This window comes from Nerophis ophidion, linkage group LG10 (assembly GCF_033978795.1).
Source record: "Nerophis ophidion isolate RoL-2023_Sa linkage group LG10, RoL_Noph_v1.0, whole genome shotgun sequence".
Lineage (NCBI taxonomy): Eukaryota > Metazoa > Chordata > Actinopteri > Syngnathiformes > Syngnathidae > Nerophis > Nerophis ophidion.
Window position 1 is genome coordinate 3,826,926 of NC_084620.1, and position 16,447 is coordinate 3,843,372.

At 37.8% G+C, this 16,447-nt stretch overlaps 1 protein-coding gene across 3 annotated transcripts; it reads right to left on the reverse strand.

The window, feature by feature from the left end:
• Window positions 1–1,483: 1,483 nt before the first annotated feature.
• On the reverse strand, window positions 1,484–10,736 carry zgc:193726 (uncharacterized protein LOC561161 homolog). 3 transcript variants are annotated; one of them, XM_061912060.1, is made up of 7 exons: window positions 10,607–10,736; window positions 7,040–7,081; window positions 6,909–6,925; window positions 6,738–6,839; window positions 6,107–6,671; window positions 3,625–4,743; window positions 1,484–1,912 (listed from the first exon to the last, which is right to left on the reverse strand). In XM_061912060.1, exons 1-6 carry the CDS (start codon window positions 10,696–10,698, stop codon window positions 4,614–4,616), a joined length of 948 nt encoding a protein of 315 aa, XP_061768044.1. In that variant the 5' UTR covers window positions 10,699–10,736; the 3' UTR covers window positions 1,484–1,912; window positions 3,625–4,613. The 3 variants fall into 3 exon arrangements, with proteins under 3 accessions (XP_061768044.1, XP_061768043.1, XP_061768042.1); XM_061912059.1 differs by having other exon boundaries at window positions 3,625–3,690; window positions 3,766–4,743; window positions 6,738–6,925; XM_061912058.1 differs by having other exon boundaries at window positions 6,738–6,925.
• Between the last annotated feature and the right edge of the window lie 5,711 nt (window positions 10,737–16,447).

Genomic DNA, 16,447 nt, shown 5'->3' on the forward strand with positions numbered 1-16,447 from the left:
CTTTTAACACTCAGTAAACGTTTTTTGAAGCTTTTCAGGTGGAATTATTTTCCATACTTGCTTGATGTACAGTTTAAATCCTTCAACAAAAAGTTCTATTTTGGTTTCATCTGACCACAGGACATTCTCCCAATCCTCTGCTGTATCATCCATGTATCCATTTTGGTATAAACTCAACTGGTGGTGTTTGGAGGAAGAAGAATACTGAGTTGCATCCCAAGAACACCAAACCTACTGTGAAGCATGGGGGTGGAAACATTATGCTTTGGGGCTGTTTTTCTGCTAAGGGGACAGGACGATTGATCCGTGTTAAGGAAAGAATGAATGGGGTCATGTATCCTGAGATTTGGAGCCAAAACGTCCTTCCATCAGTGAGATATTTGAATGGTTGACCAAATACTTATTTTCCACCATAATTTACAAATAAACTCTTTAAAATTCCTACAATGTGAATTCCTGGATTTTTTTTTCATATTCTGTCTCTCCCAGTTGAAGTGTACCTATGATGAAAATTACAGACCTCTGTCATCATTTGAAGTGGGAGAACTTGCACAATCGCTGGCTGACTAAATACTTTTTTGCCCCACTGTACCTCACAATACGAAGGCCCGTAGTCGTCCTGAGTTCAATCCCGGGCTCGGGATCTTTCTGTGTGGAGTTTGCATGTCCTCCCCGTGAATGCGTGGGTTCCCTCCAGGTACTCCGGCTTCCTCCCACTTCCAAAGACATGCACCTGGGGATAGGTTGACTGGCAACCCTAAATTGGCCCTAGTGTGTGAATGTTAGTGTGAATTTTGTCCGTCCATCTGTTTTGGCCCTGTGATGAGGTGGCGACTTGTCCAGGGTTTACCCCGCCTTCTGACCGAATGCAGCAGAGATAAGCTCCAGCGAACCCCCACAACCCCAAAAAGGGACAAGCAGTAGAAAAATGGATGGATAAAAATATTTTGTGACCAGCTGTGTCAAATAGGATACAAACTAAAAATCATAATGGTAATATATAAATATATATATATGGATATTTAAATAAAAAAAGGAAAAAAAAGTTTAAATTAAATCGTTCAGCTCCACTTTAAAAATATTTCGACTTCTGTCAATTATTCAGTGGTTAAGGCGAACATGAATACCTGATAAAGTGTCCAATTGTTGGACACGCCCACATTCCCTATTGGTAGAGGGGTGTTGAAGGGGCGTGGCTTCTTACCAGAGAAGACCACACCTCCCAGAACTTGTTTACTCTTTATTTAGAAACATTGAAGCTTCTTGACATTTGATGTTGTATGAGAGTACTAATTGATAATACAATTTTAGATGTATAATACTCAAGTAAAAATAAAGTGTACTGATGTAGCCTGTATGTTACTTAAGTAAAGCACTGTACAAGTACTAAGTAAACAGTGAATAGTGAATTATATAACTGGGCTAGATCAGAAGAAACTAAATTCAGCTCTAGGAATGGAGAGTAATGAAGAATGAACACAGGTTTTAAGTTTAAATGCTACCAAATTATATTAAAGAATTATAGGAAAAATAAACAACAAACAGACATGGAAATTGGAATGGCCATTCACATTTCCAACATAAGTTACAGAACATTCAATATTTACAATGTGATACAGTACTTGATTCAGTCCTTGTTTTTACCAAAGAGGGTATAAGCGCAACACGACACTTCATTAAACGACCTCGCAAAGTCCACCTTGTGGTGGCACTGTCCAGAGGGGTTTTAGTGAAGGCAACAGAGTAAATGTGAAAGTTCAGGAGGACAGAAATGAACATGTTGCGTTATGGAAGACTAAAAGGGAAAGAACAGAGCGGGTGCTGAGGAGCCTCGTACCCAACCCGGGGCTCGGTTGGGTGGATTCAGTTCCAGGCATAAAGCTTCAGACTCTAGCTCGCCATCCAACATGTCCTGTATAACAAGGGCAGGACCAGTCAATTTTCCAGTGCGCACACAAAATACAGTCAGATACTAGTGATTTAGGGCTATATAAGTAAACATTGATTGAAATAATACTACTGTATTCAAATAGCAAGTATATTTATTAATATTGTGCAATAAATGATTCATGAATCCAATTTAAATATAAAAATTGTTATATCACAATACTAATTCTCTAATATTATCAAAATGTACCCATTGCATCCACAAATAAGGTGCATAGCAGACAGTGATTCACTGGACTGCATCATAAAAGGCATAGATAGATAGTACTTTATTGATTCCTTCAGGAGAGTTCCTTCAGGAAAATTAAAATTCCAGCAGCAGTGTACAGAGTTGATATCAATTTAAAAAAAAAAAAAAAAAAAAGTAAAAAAGTAAATAATGGGGGTTTAAAAGGAAACAAAATAGAAAAATATTAAAAAAAAGAATAAAAACAATGGGAATAACAATATAACAGTAAAATAAGAATATAACAAGACAAAGTAGGCAGTAGTGACCATGTTATGAAAACGTATTGCACTGTTATTGTTTTGCATCCCCTGTCATCCTAGTACCCCCCGTCCCCCGTCCCAGAGTGGAGTTGTACAGTCTAATGGCGTGTGGGACAAAGGAGTTCTTGAGTCTATTAGTCCTGCACTTGGGATGAAGCAGTCTAGAACTGAACAGGCTCCTCTGGCTACTGATAACACTATGCCGAGGGTGACTGGCATCATCCAGGATGCTCACTAGTTTGTCAACAGTCCTCTTCTCTGCCACCCTCACCAGTGAGTCCACTTTCATTCCCATTGTAGAACCGGCCCGCCTGATCAGTTTCTCAAGTCTCTCAAGTTTGGAGCTGTCTGACATTGGATGCATAGCATTGACAACCATCAAACAATTAACACAACCCAGGAACAAATCAGACAATTGTTGACAGTGCTAACGTTTCATTCAGTTGACTATATTCAGAGAAACAGGCATTGAAGTAGATCAGGGGTAGGGAACCTGTGGCTCTTTTGATGACTGCACCTGGCTCTCAGATAAATCTTAGCTGACATTGCTAAACACGATATGTAATGAATAATTCCGCTGGTAATCACAGCGTCAAAAATAACGTTCAAAATATAAAACATTCTCATGCATTTTCATCCATCCGGTTTCTACCGCACCTGTTCAAGAAGTCGCATTAATGGTAAGAAGTGTTTTATTTATTGTTGGTTAGCCTCAGAATAATAATGTTATTAAGAAGAATAAGAGACTTATTATACTCTAAACATGTTGGTCTTTCTTAAAAATGCACGCATATAGTTTTATTCAGTCTTAAAAAAAAAAAATTAATTGGCTCTCACAGAAATGCTTTTAAAAATATTTGGCTTTTTTGGCTCTCTCAGCTCTCTCCAAAGACATGCACCTGGGGATAGGTTGATTGGCAACACTAAATGGTCCCTAGTGTGTGAATGTTGTCTGTCTATCTGTGTTGGCCCTGTGATGAAGTGGCGACTTGTCCAGGGTGTACCCCGCCTTCCGCCCGACTAGCTGAGATAGGCGCCAGCGCCCCACGTGACCCCAAAAGGGAATAAGCGGTAGAAGATGGATGGATGGATGGGCTCTCAGCCAAAAAGGTTCCCGACCCCTGAAGTAGATGCTAACAGCTCCATTCAAAACAAATGTAGCGGCTAAGCTACACAGACGAAACTCACCAATTCCGCAGATAAATCACACTTAAACACCCTCGCACGACGACCCACGGCTTCAGTAGTTGGCTCCTGCAGTTCGACATTATTACATTTCAGTTAAAAGAGCTTAGTTGATAATTAAAGTGTCAAAATCGAGTCACATACCTGCAGCAACGTCACCCTCTCGCTCTTCCTGGAAGCAGCCTACTACCGGATTTTATGCTTCCCGCAATAGGTCATGTGACCGCTTGACGTAATGACGCATGCGGTCATGTGACCGCGTGACGTAATGACGCATGGACAGCTAAGACAACGAAAATAAATAGGGATTTGAAAGGTTATTTAAATAGAAAGGATATTGAAGTAAAATATTAAAATAGAAATATATTTAATTAGAAATAATATTCAATGGGGGTTTGAAAGGATATTTAAATAAAATGATATTTAAATAGGAAGATTTAATTAGAAAGAATATTCAATGGGGTTTTGAGAGTATATTTAAATGGGGTTATTTAATGGGGTTTTGTCACCGAGGTTACACTGACATGTACACATTTTCTACCTTTTTAATACCAATGTCCAATGACATTGTAACAAAAATGTTTACTATAAAAGTACATATTGTATGTATAAAAACAATAAAATGCACACACATTTTATGTAAAAAAAAAAAAATTCAAATACACACATTTACATGCAACAACATTTCGTTCTCATCTGTACTGTAAAGTTCTAATTTGAACGACAATAAAGGAAGTCTAAGTCTAAGTGTACATGGTAGTGGTGAATAAAAAGCATCAACTGGCGGGGAAAAAAGCTTTGAATTTCAAACACACACACACACACACACACACACACACACACACACACACACACACACACACACACACACTCATCATGCCAGTAATGAAGGCCCCCCTGAAGAAGACATAAACAGCGTTGTCATGACAACACGTATGAGTTTTTTAGTTTTTTAACGAGGGGGGCTTGGATGAGGAGGATGAGCAAGCTCGTCATCGTTTTTTCCCAAAGCCTTCCGGGTCGCCCGTAACTTTGCCCGCAGTCTCGTCCCCGTGTTGTAGGGATGAGCCGAGGTTTGAGGTGAGGCAGGTGGACAGTGGACAGTTCCTGGCCGGTAATATCCTGGGGGAGGAGCCAACAGCAGGTGAGACTTTGTCATGGTTCGAAATTCCAACAAGGATGATGATGTACACCAGAGGTCAGCAACCTTTTTGAAACCAAGAGCTACTTCTTGGGTACTGATTAATGCCAAGGGCTACCAGTTTGATACACACTTAAATACATTGCCAGAAATAGCCAATTTGCTCAATTTATCTTTAACTCTATGTTATTTTTAATAATTAATGATATTTATATTTGTGGAAAAATTGATCATCTTAATGATTTCTCACAATAAATATACATAGAAACAGATGAATGTTTTTATAAATATATTTCGACTCTTTAAAATTCAAAATCCAACAAAAAAAGAAGAGAAAAACGAGTTAATTCGAATCTTTTTGAAAAAATTTAAAAAATAATTTATGGATCATCATTAATAATTTTTCCTGATTAAGATTAATTTTAAAATTTTGATGACATGTTTTAAATTGGTTAAAATCCAATCTGCACTTTGTTAGAATTTGTATTTCAATCCATCCATCCATCCATTTTCTACCGCTTATTCCCTTTGAGGTCGCGGGGGACGCTGGTGCCTATCTCAGCTACAATCGGCCGGAAGGCGGCATACACCCTAGACAAGTCGCCACCTCATCGCAGGCCGTATTTCTAAGAAAGACAAACATTTTTTTCGAATTTTAATCATAAGAAGTTTGAAAAAAATTTTCACAAATATTCTTCGTCGAAAAAACAGAAGCTTGAATGAAGAATTATATTTAAATTGATTTATTATTCTTTACAATAAAAAAAAACCAATTTACTTGAACATTGATTTAAATTGTCAGGAAAGAAGAGGAAGGAATTTAAAAGATAAAGAGATATATGTGTTTAAAAATCCTAAAATCATTTTAAGGTTGTATTTTTTCTCTAATATTGTCTTTCTGAAAGTTATAAGAAGCAAAGTAAAACAATAAATGAATTTATTTAAACAAGTGAAGACCAAGTCTTTAAAATATTTTCTTGAATTTTCAAATTCTATTTGAGTTTTGTCTTTCATAGAATTAAAAATGTTGAGCAAAGCGAGACCAGCTTGCTAGTAAATAAATACAATCTAAAAAATAGAGGCAGCTCACTGGTAAGTGCTGCTATTGAGCTATTTTTAGAACAGGCCAGCGGGCGACTCATCTGGTCCTTGCGGGCGACCTGGTGCCCGCGGGCACCGCGTCGGTGACCCCTGATGTACACAATTTTAAGAAGAGAATTCATCTGAGTATTTAAAAAGTGGCCAAAAAAACCAACTCTAACCTGCTTTGCAATACATGATTTATCCTGTAACACAAACACAAAACTCAGAACAATAACAACATAAAATTTCTATTTTACTCACGAGTAACTGTTCGGGAGCATCCCAATGTCTGATGTCTCGTTGGTTGTAAACTTTGATGTGTCATTGGTTGTAAAATTTGATGTCTCGTTGGACGGAAACTGAGACATCTCGCTTGACTGAAACTTTGACGTCTCATTCATCGGAAACTTTGACGTCTTGTTGGACATAAACGTGGAAGTCTCGTTGATTGTAAACTTTGATGTCTCGTTGGTTGTAAACTTTGATGTCTCGTTGGTTGTAAACTTTGATGTCTCGTTGGACGGAAACTGAGACATCTCGCTTGAATGAAACTTTGACGTCTCATTCATCGGAAACTTTGACGTCTTGTTGGACGTAACTTTTGAAGTCTTGTTGGACATAAACTTCAACGTTTTATTGGTCGTAAGTTTTGATGTAAACTTTGATGTCTCGTTGGATGGAAGCTTTAACATCTCTTTGGTTGGAAACGTTACAAACTTGGACGTAATCGTTGACGTAAACTTTGATGTCTCATTTGATGGAAACCTTGGCGTCCGATTGGTCTGAAACTTTGGCATCTCTTTGGACGGAAATTTTGACGTCTCGTTGGATGCAAACGTTGATGTCTGGGTCGTAATGTCTGACGTTTTGGTCGTAATCTTTGACGTCTCGATGGATGGATACTTTGACGTCTCGTCGGTCGCAAACTTTGACATCTTGGTCTTAATCGTTGACGTCTCATTTGATGTAAATTTTGACGTCTCGATGGATGGATACTTTGATGTCTTGTTGGTCGCAAACTTTGACGTCTTGGTCTTAATCTTTGACGTCTCGTGGGATGGAAACTTTGACGGGAAAATGCTGCATAAAAACATGAACGTATGCCCAAGGTTTAGTGGAGTGGTAATGTTGGTGTTTCATTTGCATTTATCTAAAGAGACAAAATAATCAGAGAGTTTGTATGTCTGAACTCACTGTGCTGGGTCAGCAGATGTCTTATTAACCTTCACGGGACATCTGGACAAACATAAAAAATGTTACAATGATCAAAAAGTATGCTGACCTGCAAGAAAAAAAAAGTTATGAATTCTTAAATATTCTTGCATAAATTGTCCTTCATAGTCTGTTATACACTCTTAGATATATTTGTTTTACATATTGTATATTCTTATATATATTACTATAAATATGCCTGTATATATCTCATAAACATATCTAGTAAATATAAATATATTCTTATACATATATACAGTATATTCTTATAAATATGATTGAATATATTTCTATAAATATTCCTTCATATAATCTAATAAATATGAAAAATGATGTACTTATACATGAAGCTGTTCATAGATGTGATTAAATATATTAATATAGATATAATGTAAGAAATTTCTAATGCATATGAATATGTTGTTTTGTATATACATACATTTTATATATTTTCATAAATATTCCTATATACATTCCTATAAATATTCCTGTATTTAATCTAAAAATGTTCTAGTATAAATTCTTACTATTTATATTGTAGTATATAATTCATATGCATATGGCCATAAATGTTATATATACATGTACATTTTGTAATATATATATTCTTTAAATATTCGTATGTATATATATATATATATATATATATATATATATATACATATATATATATATATATATATATATATATATATATATATATATATATATATATATATATATATATATATATATATGCGCGCACACACACACACACACATAATGTGTACAGAACCATCAAATTCCAGAGGGCCCGCCATTAACAGCAGGCCCGGCCGACCTGTCTGATAAAGCCTGTAAATGTGTTGGTCATGTATGATGTCTTTTTGTTATTTTTGTTTTGTGATGTGTAATGTCTGTATGTTTAAATGTGCGGCAGTGAAAATGAATTTCCCCAATGGGGACCAATAAATCTATATAAATATATATATATATATATATATAAATATAAATATATATATATATATATATATATATATATATATATATATATATATACACTCCTGTGAATATTTCTGTATATAATCTAATACATATTATGTAAGTTATACATACTCTTAAAAAAAATGTTCTATACTATATATATATATATATATATATATATATATATATTAGGGGTGGGCAAATTAATGCGTTAATTATGAGTTAACTCATCAATCTATTAACGCCCACAATTATTTTATCGCACATTTGCGTATATTGTTTACATGCTTTTATTTTGTTAACGCCTTTTCTTAACAAGATGGCGTCGCCCGGCGTCGCCCGGCGTGGAGGGGCTGTTGGTGTAGATGGAACATTTGGCAAAAATACCGGACAATTCTGCAAATGTCCTGGCTGGCTTACAGCGTGGTCACTCCGGGATCACTTACGACCGCCAGACAATTCTGGATGTGGATAGATCGGGCCGTTTTGGACTGAATGAGGCGTGCTTGCTAGACCGGCTAGCTAGCATGGGAATACTTTGCCGGCTACATCCAGCGGCCTGTGAAGCAGCGGAGTATATGTGTTGTCTGTCTATTTATGAATAATGCAGACCAGGAGTGTTGGCTGACTTCTTAACGTTTGCTTTCAGAGCGTGCATATCACAACATACAAGATGCCGTCATGGCGACACAACCTATACATGCTCGTCACTCCTGTTGCATGCTGGGTAGGGTAGTTCTTTTATTCCCTGGCTCATAACATCACAAATAGTACCATGTATATGATGCCTTCAGTTTATCAAAGCACCAAGCAAACAATCGGAAAATTCCCATCATATCAATTCCTAGATATGGTCATAATTATTCTAAGTGCACTACGCAGAATAAACACAACATTATTAATATTGCTATAATTTGATCAAAAATTCCCTAAAACAGCCCACTACCTATAATATAGGTTTTTTAAACATAAGATCCCTGATAAAAAAAATGTTTCTGCTGTTACCTCAGAAATTGCCTGTTCAGATGTTATGATTGTGGCTCAGAGATTTGTATGTAGATTATATTTATTTTCCATAACAAACAGGATAACTTAAATACCCTGGCAGTGGCAATAAGCTTAAATGTTTGTATTTACATTTTTGGAGTTGATTTTCATCAAATATGCTATTTAACTGCTACTGTTTAACAAGGACTGATTTAAATTGTGTTTGCACAACAAATGTTTTGGCGCTTTTGTTCATGTGGGAGAATATTCCAATAAAGGTGCACTACACACTACTTTTGAATTCATTATTGGGCTTTGCATATACAATGCAGTTAATCGCCATTAATCAGAGAAATAGTGCGATTAACTTCGATTAAAATGTTTAATCGTTGCCCAGCCCTAATATATATATATATACACATACATATATATATATATATATATATATATATATATATATATATATATACATACATACATACATATATATATATATATATATATATACATACATATATATATATATACACATACATACATATATATACATACATACATATATACATACATACATACATGTACATGTATATATATATATATATATATACATATGTACATACATATATATATATATACATACATATATATATATACATACATACATATATATACATACATACATATATACATACATACATACATATATATATATATATATATATATATATATATATATATATATATATATATTTCCTTGAATTGCCGCAGGGGCATATAGTATGCACCTGCCTTGAATTACAAACTCACTTCCCAATATAATTAGCGCATGCTTAGTATTACCGCCTGGTCAAACTCGTGACGTCACGAGTTACACTTCCCCTGTCATCATTTTCAAAATGGAGGAGGCTAAATTCAATACCGGTAATTTGAAATCGCATAAAGGGAAGAAGATTATTAAGAGCTATTCAGTAGGATTTAAGGTCCAAGCTTTCATCACATCTCAAATTTATACTCCATATCTTTGGTAAGAGCTCGAGTGAGAAGAGGTTTTAAAATAATTAGCGCATGCTTACTTTTACCGCATACCTTTGGTAAGCGCAGGAGTGAGAAGAGGTTTTAAATTAATTAGCGCCCCGGCGAAAATTCAAGGAAATACGGTGTATATATATGTATATCTATATATATATCTATATATATATATATATATATATATATATATATATATATATATATATATATATATATATATATATATATATTGTCACATTTAATTGATATATATTCACTTCAAATGTCATTCCTTTAATGTTCTTGTAAATGATATACAACACAACTGAGTTCAAGCACAAAGTAAAAAAGAAAAACAACATAAAAAGTATTCTAATAAATATCCTTATATATTTTCTGAAATATTCCTTTCGATAATCTAATAACAGTTTTTTGGATATATTTTCGTAAATATTCTTGTATATTGTTTATGTATAGTCTTACAAACACAATCATATTTCATGTATATTTATACTTGAATCTTTAAAAAACGGTAAATATATCAATGTATAGACTTTTAAGTAACATTTCAAACAAAAATAAATATCTCACCCAGGCTGTCCAAGCAGACCGCAAGATGGAGGAGATGAAACACACATCATCATCATCATCATCAACAAGGTGGACACCAACACCGTCTTCATGACTGGACGTGCACAAGTTGACGTGTCTTTGTGTTGGGGGCCCACTTTTTATAGGAGTGTCCAAGGGCACGCGGCTCACGTGCGCACGTCGCTGCGGTCAATATTTGTTCTTTGAGTTCATGGGAACAACACTGATCCCTTCGTATTGACACAACCTTCCACTGGAGTCATTTAAAGCTCCATCGCACTTGAACGTGATTGGCTCAGAGCAGCAGTGATGTCACAGCGGTGTTTAACTTGACCGTGTCACCGTGTGAGCTAAACATCAACTTACATTACCTCAACTGTGAAAATATAGTAAAATACACTTTTACTATACTGCTTCTGCCCATGAACCATATAATATCGCACTTTTTCCCTGCAGAAAAAGTGCGGTATTATGCTGATTATCGGTCTTGCTAGACACCGACACCTATTTAATAATTCCACCTTAACATTTGACAACCAAACAATTGCACAAGGCGACTCGGCAAAGAATCTGGGTGTTATCTTCAACCCAACTCTCTCGTTTGAGTCACACATCAAGTGTTACTAAAATGGCCTGCTTTCATCTCTGTATTATCGCTAAAATTTGTTCCATTGTAGAGATGCGCGGATAGGCAATTATATCATCCGCATCCGCATCACCAAAGTCGTCATCCACCCGCCATCCACCCGAACCAACATTTTATCAGGACCGTACCCGCCCGCCAACCGCCCGCTGAGATACATCAGAAGTTGTCCGTCTTTACCACTCACAGAGCTTTTTAAAGCTGTTTCACAGAGTAAATAAATGATAAATGGGTTGTACTTGTATAGCGCTTTTCTACCTTCAAGGTACTCAAAGCGCTTTGACACTACTTCCACATTCACACACTGATGGAGGGAGCTGCCATGCAAGGCGCCAACCAGCACCCATCAGGAGCAAGGGTGAAGTGTCTTGCTCAGGACACAACGGACGTGACGAGGTTGGTTCTAGGTGGGATTTGAACCAGTGACCCTCGGGTTGCGCACGGCCACTCTCCCACTGCGCCACGCCGTCCCTATGGTAATGATGTAATGATGACAATTGGAGCCGCTAACGTTCCCGCGACTATCCAATAGCATTCATCCTGATGACAAGAATATGGGCGTGCTGTGAAGCCATTGCCTTTGACACCTTCAACAACATGTACAAACCAATTGTAGGTCCGGCAACATGTTGTGTGCAGCTTCCGCAATTACTCGTTCAAGATTGAAAGGCATACTGGGTGATACAGAGTACACTGATGGTTGTGATATCAACAACTTTAACACTTACTAATATGCGCCACGCTGTGAAGCCACACCCAACAAGATTGACAAACACATTTCGGGAGAACATCCTCACAGTAACACAACATAAACCCAACACAACAAATACCCAGAATCCTTTGTATCCGTGAAACATCCTGAATATATTTTACACCCCCGCACCCCCAACCCCGCTCACCTTACCGACGCACGGGGGGGGGGGGGGGGGGGGATAGGTGGCGAGGTTTGCTGCTAGCGGGGTGTATAAAATAGTCAGGAAGTGTCATGAATACAAAGGATTATGGGTATTTGTTGTGTTGCGTCTATGTTGTGTTACTGTGAGGATGTTCTCCCGAAATGTGTTTGTCGTTCTTAATTGGTGTGGCTTCACAGCGTGGCGCATATTACTAAGAGTGTTAAAATTGTTTATATCACAACCATTAGTGTACTCTGTGTCACCCAGTATGCCTTGCAGTCGTGTGCGTGTTGTCGCGGAAGCCACACACAACATGATGCTGGACTGACAAGCAGGTCGTACATGTTGTAGAAGGCGACAAAGCCAATGGCTTCATAGCACGCCCTAATACTTATTAACTGGGTGACTACCGGCAGTCATTCAGGAGAATAATAGCGTCTCTTATTGTCTTCTTCGCTTTATGACACGGGTCTTAAATGGCACTTTGAATGGTAAAGGATAGCGATCACAGAATCATGAATATCAAATATTTCCAGATGGTTCAACCGCCACAAGCCCGAATCTAATTAAAATCTATTTTTTCGTCATGTCAACCGCCCGACCCGCGGTTTATCGGCGGATGAGACCGCAAACCGCGCATCTCTATTCCATTGTGTCCACTAGCGACGCTGAGATCATTATTCATGCGTTCGTTACGTCTCGTCTCGATTACTGTAACGTATTATTTTGGGGTCTCCCTATGTCCATCCATCTATTTTCTAACGCTTATTCCCTCTGGGGTCGCGGGTGCCTATCTCAGCTACAATCGAGCGGAAGGCAGGGTACACCTGGGACAAGTCGCCACTACATCTATAAATAGTAGTATTTATAGATGTAGTATTTATCCCTATGGGATAGTGGAAACCTCCCGGGACAAATTTTCTCCCGGAGCTGGAGGCCTCGCCCCCTCCAGCTCCATGCGGACCTGAGTGAAGAGTCGACAGCCTGTTTTCACGTCCGCTTTCCCACAATATAAACAGAGTGCCTGCCCAATGACGTTATAATTGTAGAATGATCGAGGGCGAGTTCTTGGTTTCTATGTGGGTTTATTGTTAGGCAGTCTCATTAACGTCCTCCCAGCGCGGTAACAACACACAACAACAGCAGTCACATTTTCATCTTTCGTAAAGAAGTTTGTCTGTCGTAAACAGCAATGTTGTGACTCCCTTAAACAGGACAATACTGCCATCTACTGTTCATGCATATGTGAAAATAACATCTACGGCTTTTAGAGCAGTGGTTCTCAACCTTTTTTCAGAGATTTACCCCTGTGAAAATGTTTTAAATTCAAGTACCCCCTAATCAGAGCAAAGCATTTTTGGTTTAAAAAAACAGATAAAGAAGTAAAATACAGCACTATGTCATCAGTTTCTGATTTATTAAATTGTATAACAGTGCAAAATATTGCTCATTTGTAGTGGTGTTTCTTGAACTATTTGGAAAAAAAAGGTATAAAAATAATTAAAAACTTGTTAAAAAATAAACAAGTGATTAAATTATAAATAAAGATGTGTACTCATACTGCGATGAGGTGGCGACTTGTCAAGGGTGTATGCCGCCTTCCGGCCGATTGTAGCTGAGATAGGCACCAGCGCCCCCAGCGACCCCAAAGGGAATAAGCGGTAGGAAATGGATGGATGGATAGCTGTAAATATACTCCTCCCCTCTTAACAACGCCCCCACCTCCTGAAATCGGAGGTCTCAAGGTTGGCAAGTATGCCCATGTCTAGCATTAAAAGATTACAGTTGGTACAAAATGCGGCTGCTAGACTTTTGACAAGAACAAGAAAGTTTGATCACATTACGCCTGTACTGTATATACCTTTATATACATATATACATACATATATACCTATACTGTATATACCTTTATATACATATATACATACATATATACCTATACTGTATATACCTTTATATACATATATACATACATATATACCTATACTGTATATACCTTTATATACATATATACATACATATATACCTATACTGTATATACCTTTATATACATATATACATACATATATACCTGTACTGTATATACCTTTATATACATATATACATACATATATACCTGTACTGTATATACCTTTATATACATATATACATACATATATACCTATACTGTATATACCTTTATATACATATATACATACATATATACCTGTACTGTATATACCTTTATATACATATATACATACATATATACCTATACTGTATATACCTTTATATATATATATACATACATACATACCTGTACTGGCTCACCTGCACTGGCTTCCTGTGCACTTAAGATGTGACTTTAAGGTTTTACTACTTACGTATAAAATACTACACGGTCTAGCTCCATCCTATCTTGCCGATTGTATTGTACCATATGTCCCGGCAAGAAATCTGCGTTCAAAGGACTCCGGCTTGTTAGTGATTCCCAAAGCCCAAAAAAAGTCTGCGGGCTATAGAGCTTTTTCATTTCGGGCTCCAGTACTCTGGAATGCCCTCCCGGTAAGTTAGAGATGATACCTCAGTAGAAGCATTTAAGTCCCATCTTAAAACTCATTTGTATACTCAAGCCTTTAAATAGACCCCTTTTTTAGACCAGTTGATCTGCCGTTTCTTTTCTTTTCTGCTCTCCCCCCTCTCCCTTGTGGAAGGGGGGCACAGGTCCAATGGCCATGGATGAAATGCTGGCTGTCCAGGGTCGGTACCCGGGGTGGACCGCTCGCCTGTGCATCGGTTGGGGACATCTCTGCGCTGCGGACCTGTCTCGGCTAGGGATTGTCTCCTGCTGGCCCCACTATGGAATGGACTCTCACTATTATGTTAGATCCACTATGGACTGGATTTGTATGCTAGACCCACTCGACGTCCATTGCATCCAATCTCCCCTAAAGAGGGGGGGTCACCCACATCTGTGGTCCTCTCCAAGGTTTCTCTTTGTCATTCTCATTGACATACCATTGGCTTGTGAGTTTTTCCCTGCCCTTATGTGGGCTCTGAACCGAGGATGTCGTTGTGGCTTGTGCAGCCCTTTCAGACACTTGTGATTTAGGCCTATATAAATAATCATTGATTGATTGATTTATATATCCATTCATCCATTTTCTACCGCTTGTCCCTTTTGGGGTCGCTGGAGCCTAGCTAGGATAGGATAGGTCTTTATTGTCATTTCACAAGTACAACCAAACTTTGTTTTCAGCACAAACCTGTTCAAGAACAAGAACGCTGATGGGTCGCCACAAGGCGCCCCGTAAAAGATGGGAAAAAGGTAAACGCTGGGGAAAGATGAGTGGGAAAAAACCTCCATAGCAAAGCACATATAAATATTACAACATACATCTCCAGATATCTAGCAACAGAGGTTCAAGGTGATGGTGGTAGGCCGCAGCTCTCAGGCGCTGACCATCCATTCATCAGCCCTATGGGATTTGCGTCGAGGGCGTTGGGTTGGGGGATGGGGGTGTATGTGTGGCGTATATTTTTGCGGATGTGTGTGTAAGCCCGTAGTGTGTCTCTGTTCCGCGGCCTTGATGTATTGCAGTCGCTAGTCCAAAGTCAACAACAACAGGTGTGTGTCCATTAAAGACAAGAAGGGAGTTTGTTGTGTCTTCACTGCGCTGTCCTTCAGGAGAGTCTCGAAGCCAGGGAAACAATCCAAGTCAGAATGTTTTTTATGTGGGTGAAAATAAAATTTGCTTTTCACTCTAAATTGTCTATGACTGGTCCTCAAAACTGCGGGTTAGACAGTCCGACGTACTCCACAGTTCTTCCCGCATCCTCCAATCATTTGTGGCAGCTTTGGGGTACTTTGAAGACTGCAAGCAACTTCCAATTTGTCGACAAACCAGAGCAACGCTTACTCCAATCAGCAGAAGTCCTGTTGTCATAATTCCGAATAGGTGGATATCTCCACGTCCTCGACAGAAAAGGGTCGCCAGGCACGCGGCCCTCCTTCTTCTCCCAAGAGTCAAGACGAGTTGAGTTTATACCAAAAAGTTCTATTTTGGTTTCATCTGACCACATGACATTCTCCCAATCCTCTACTGCAGGGATCGGGAACCTTTTAGGCTGAGAGAGCCATGAAAGCCAAATATTTCAAAATGTATTTCCGTGAGAGCCATATAACATTTTTCAACACTGAATACAACTAAATTCGTGCATTTTTAAGTATGACCAACATTTGTAGAGTATAATAAGTCTCTTATTCTTTTTAACAACATTGTTGTTCTAAAAGTTAACTAATCATAAATATAATACTTCTTA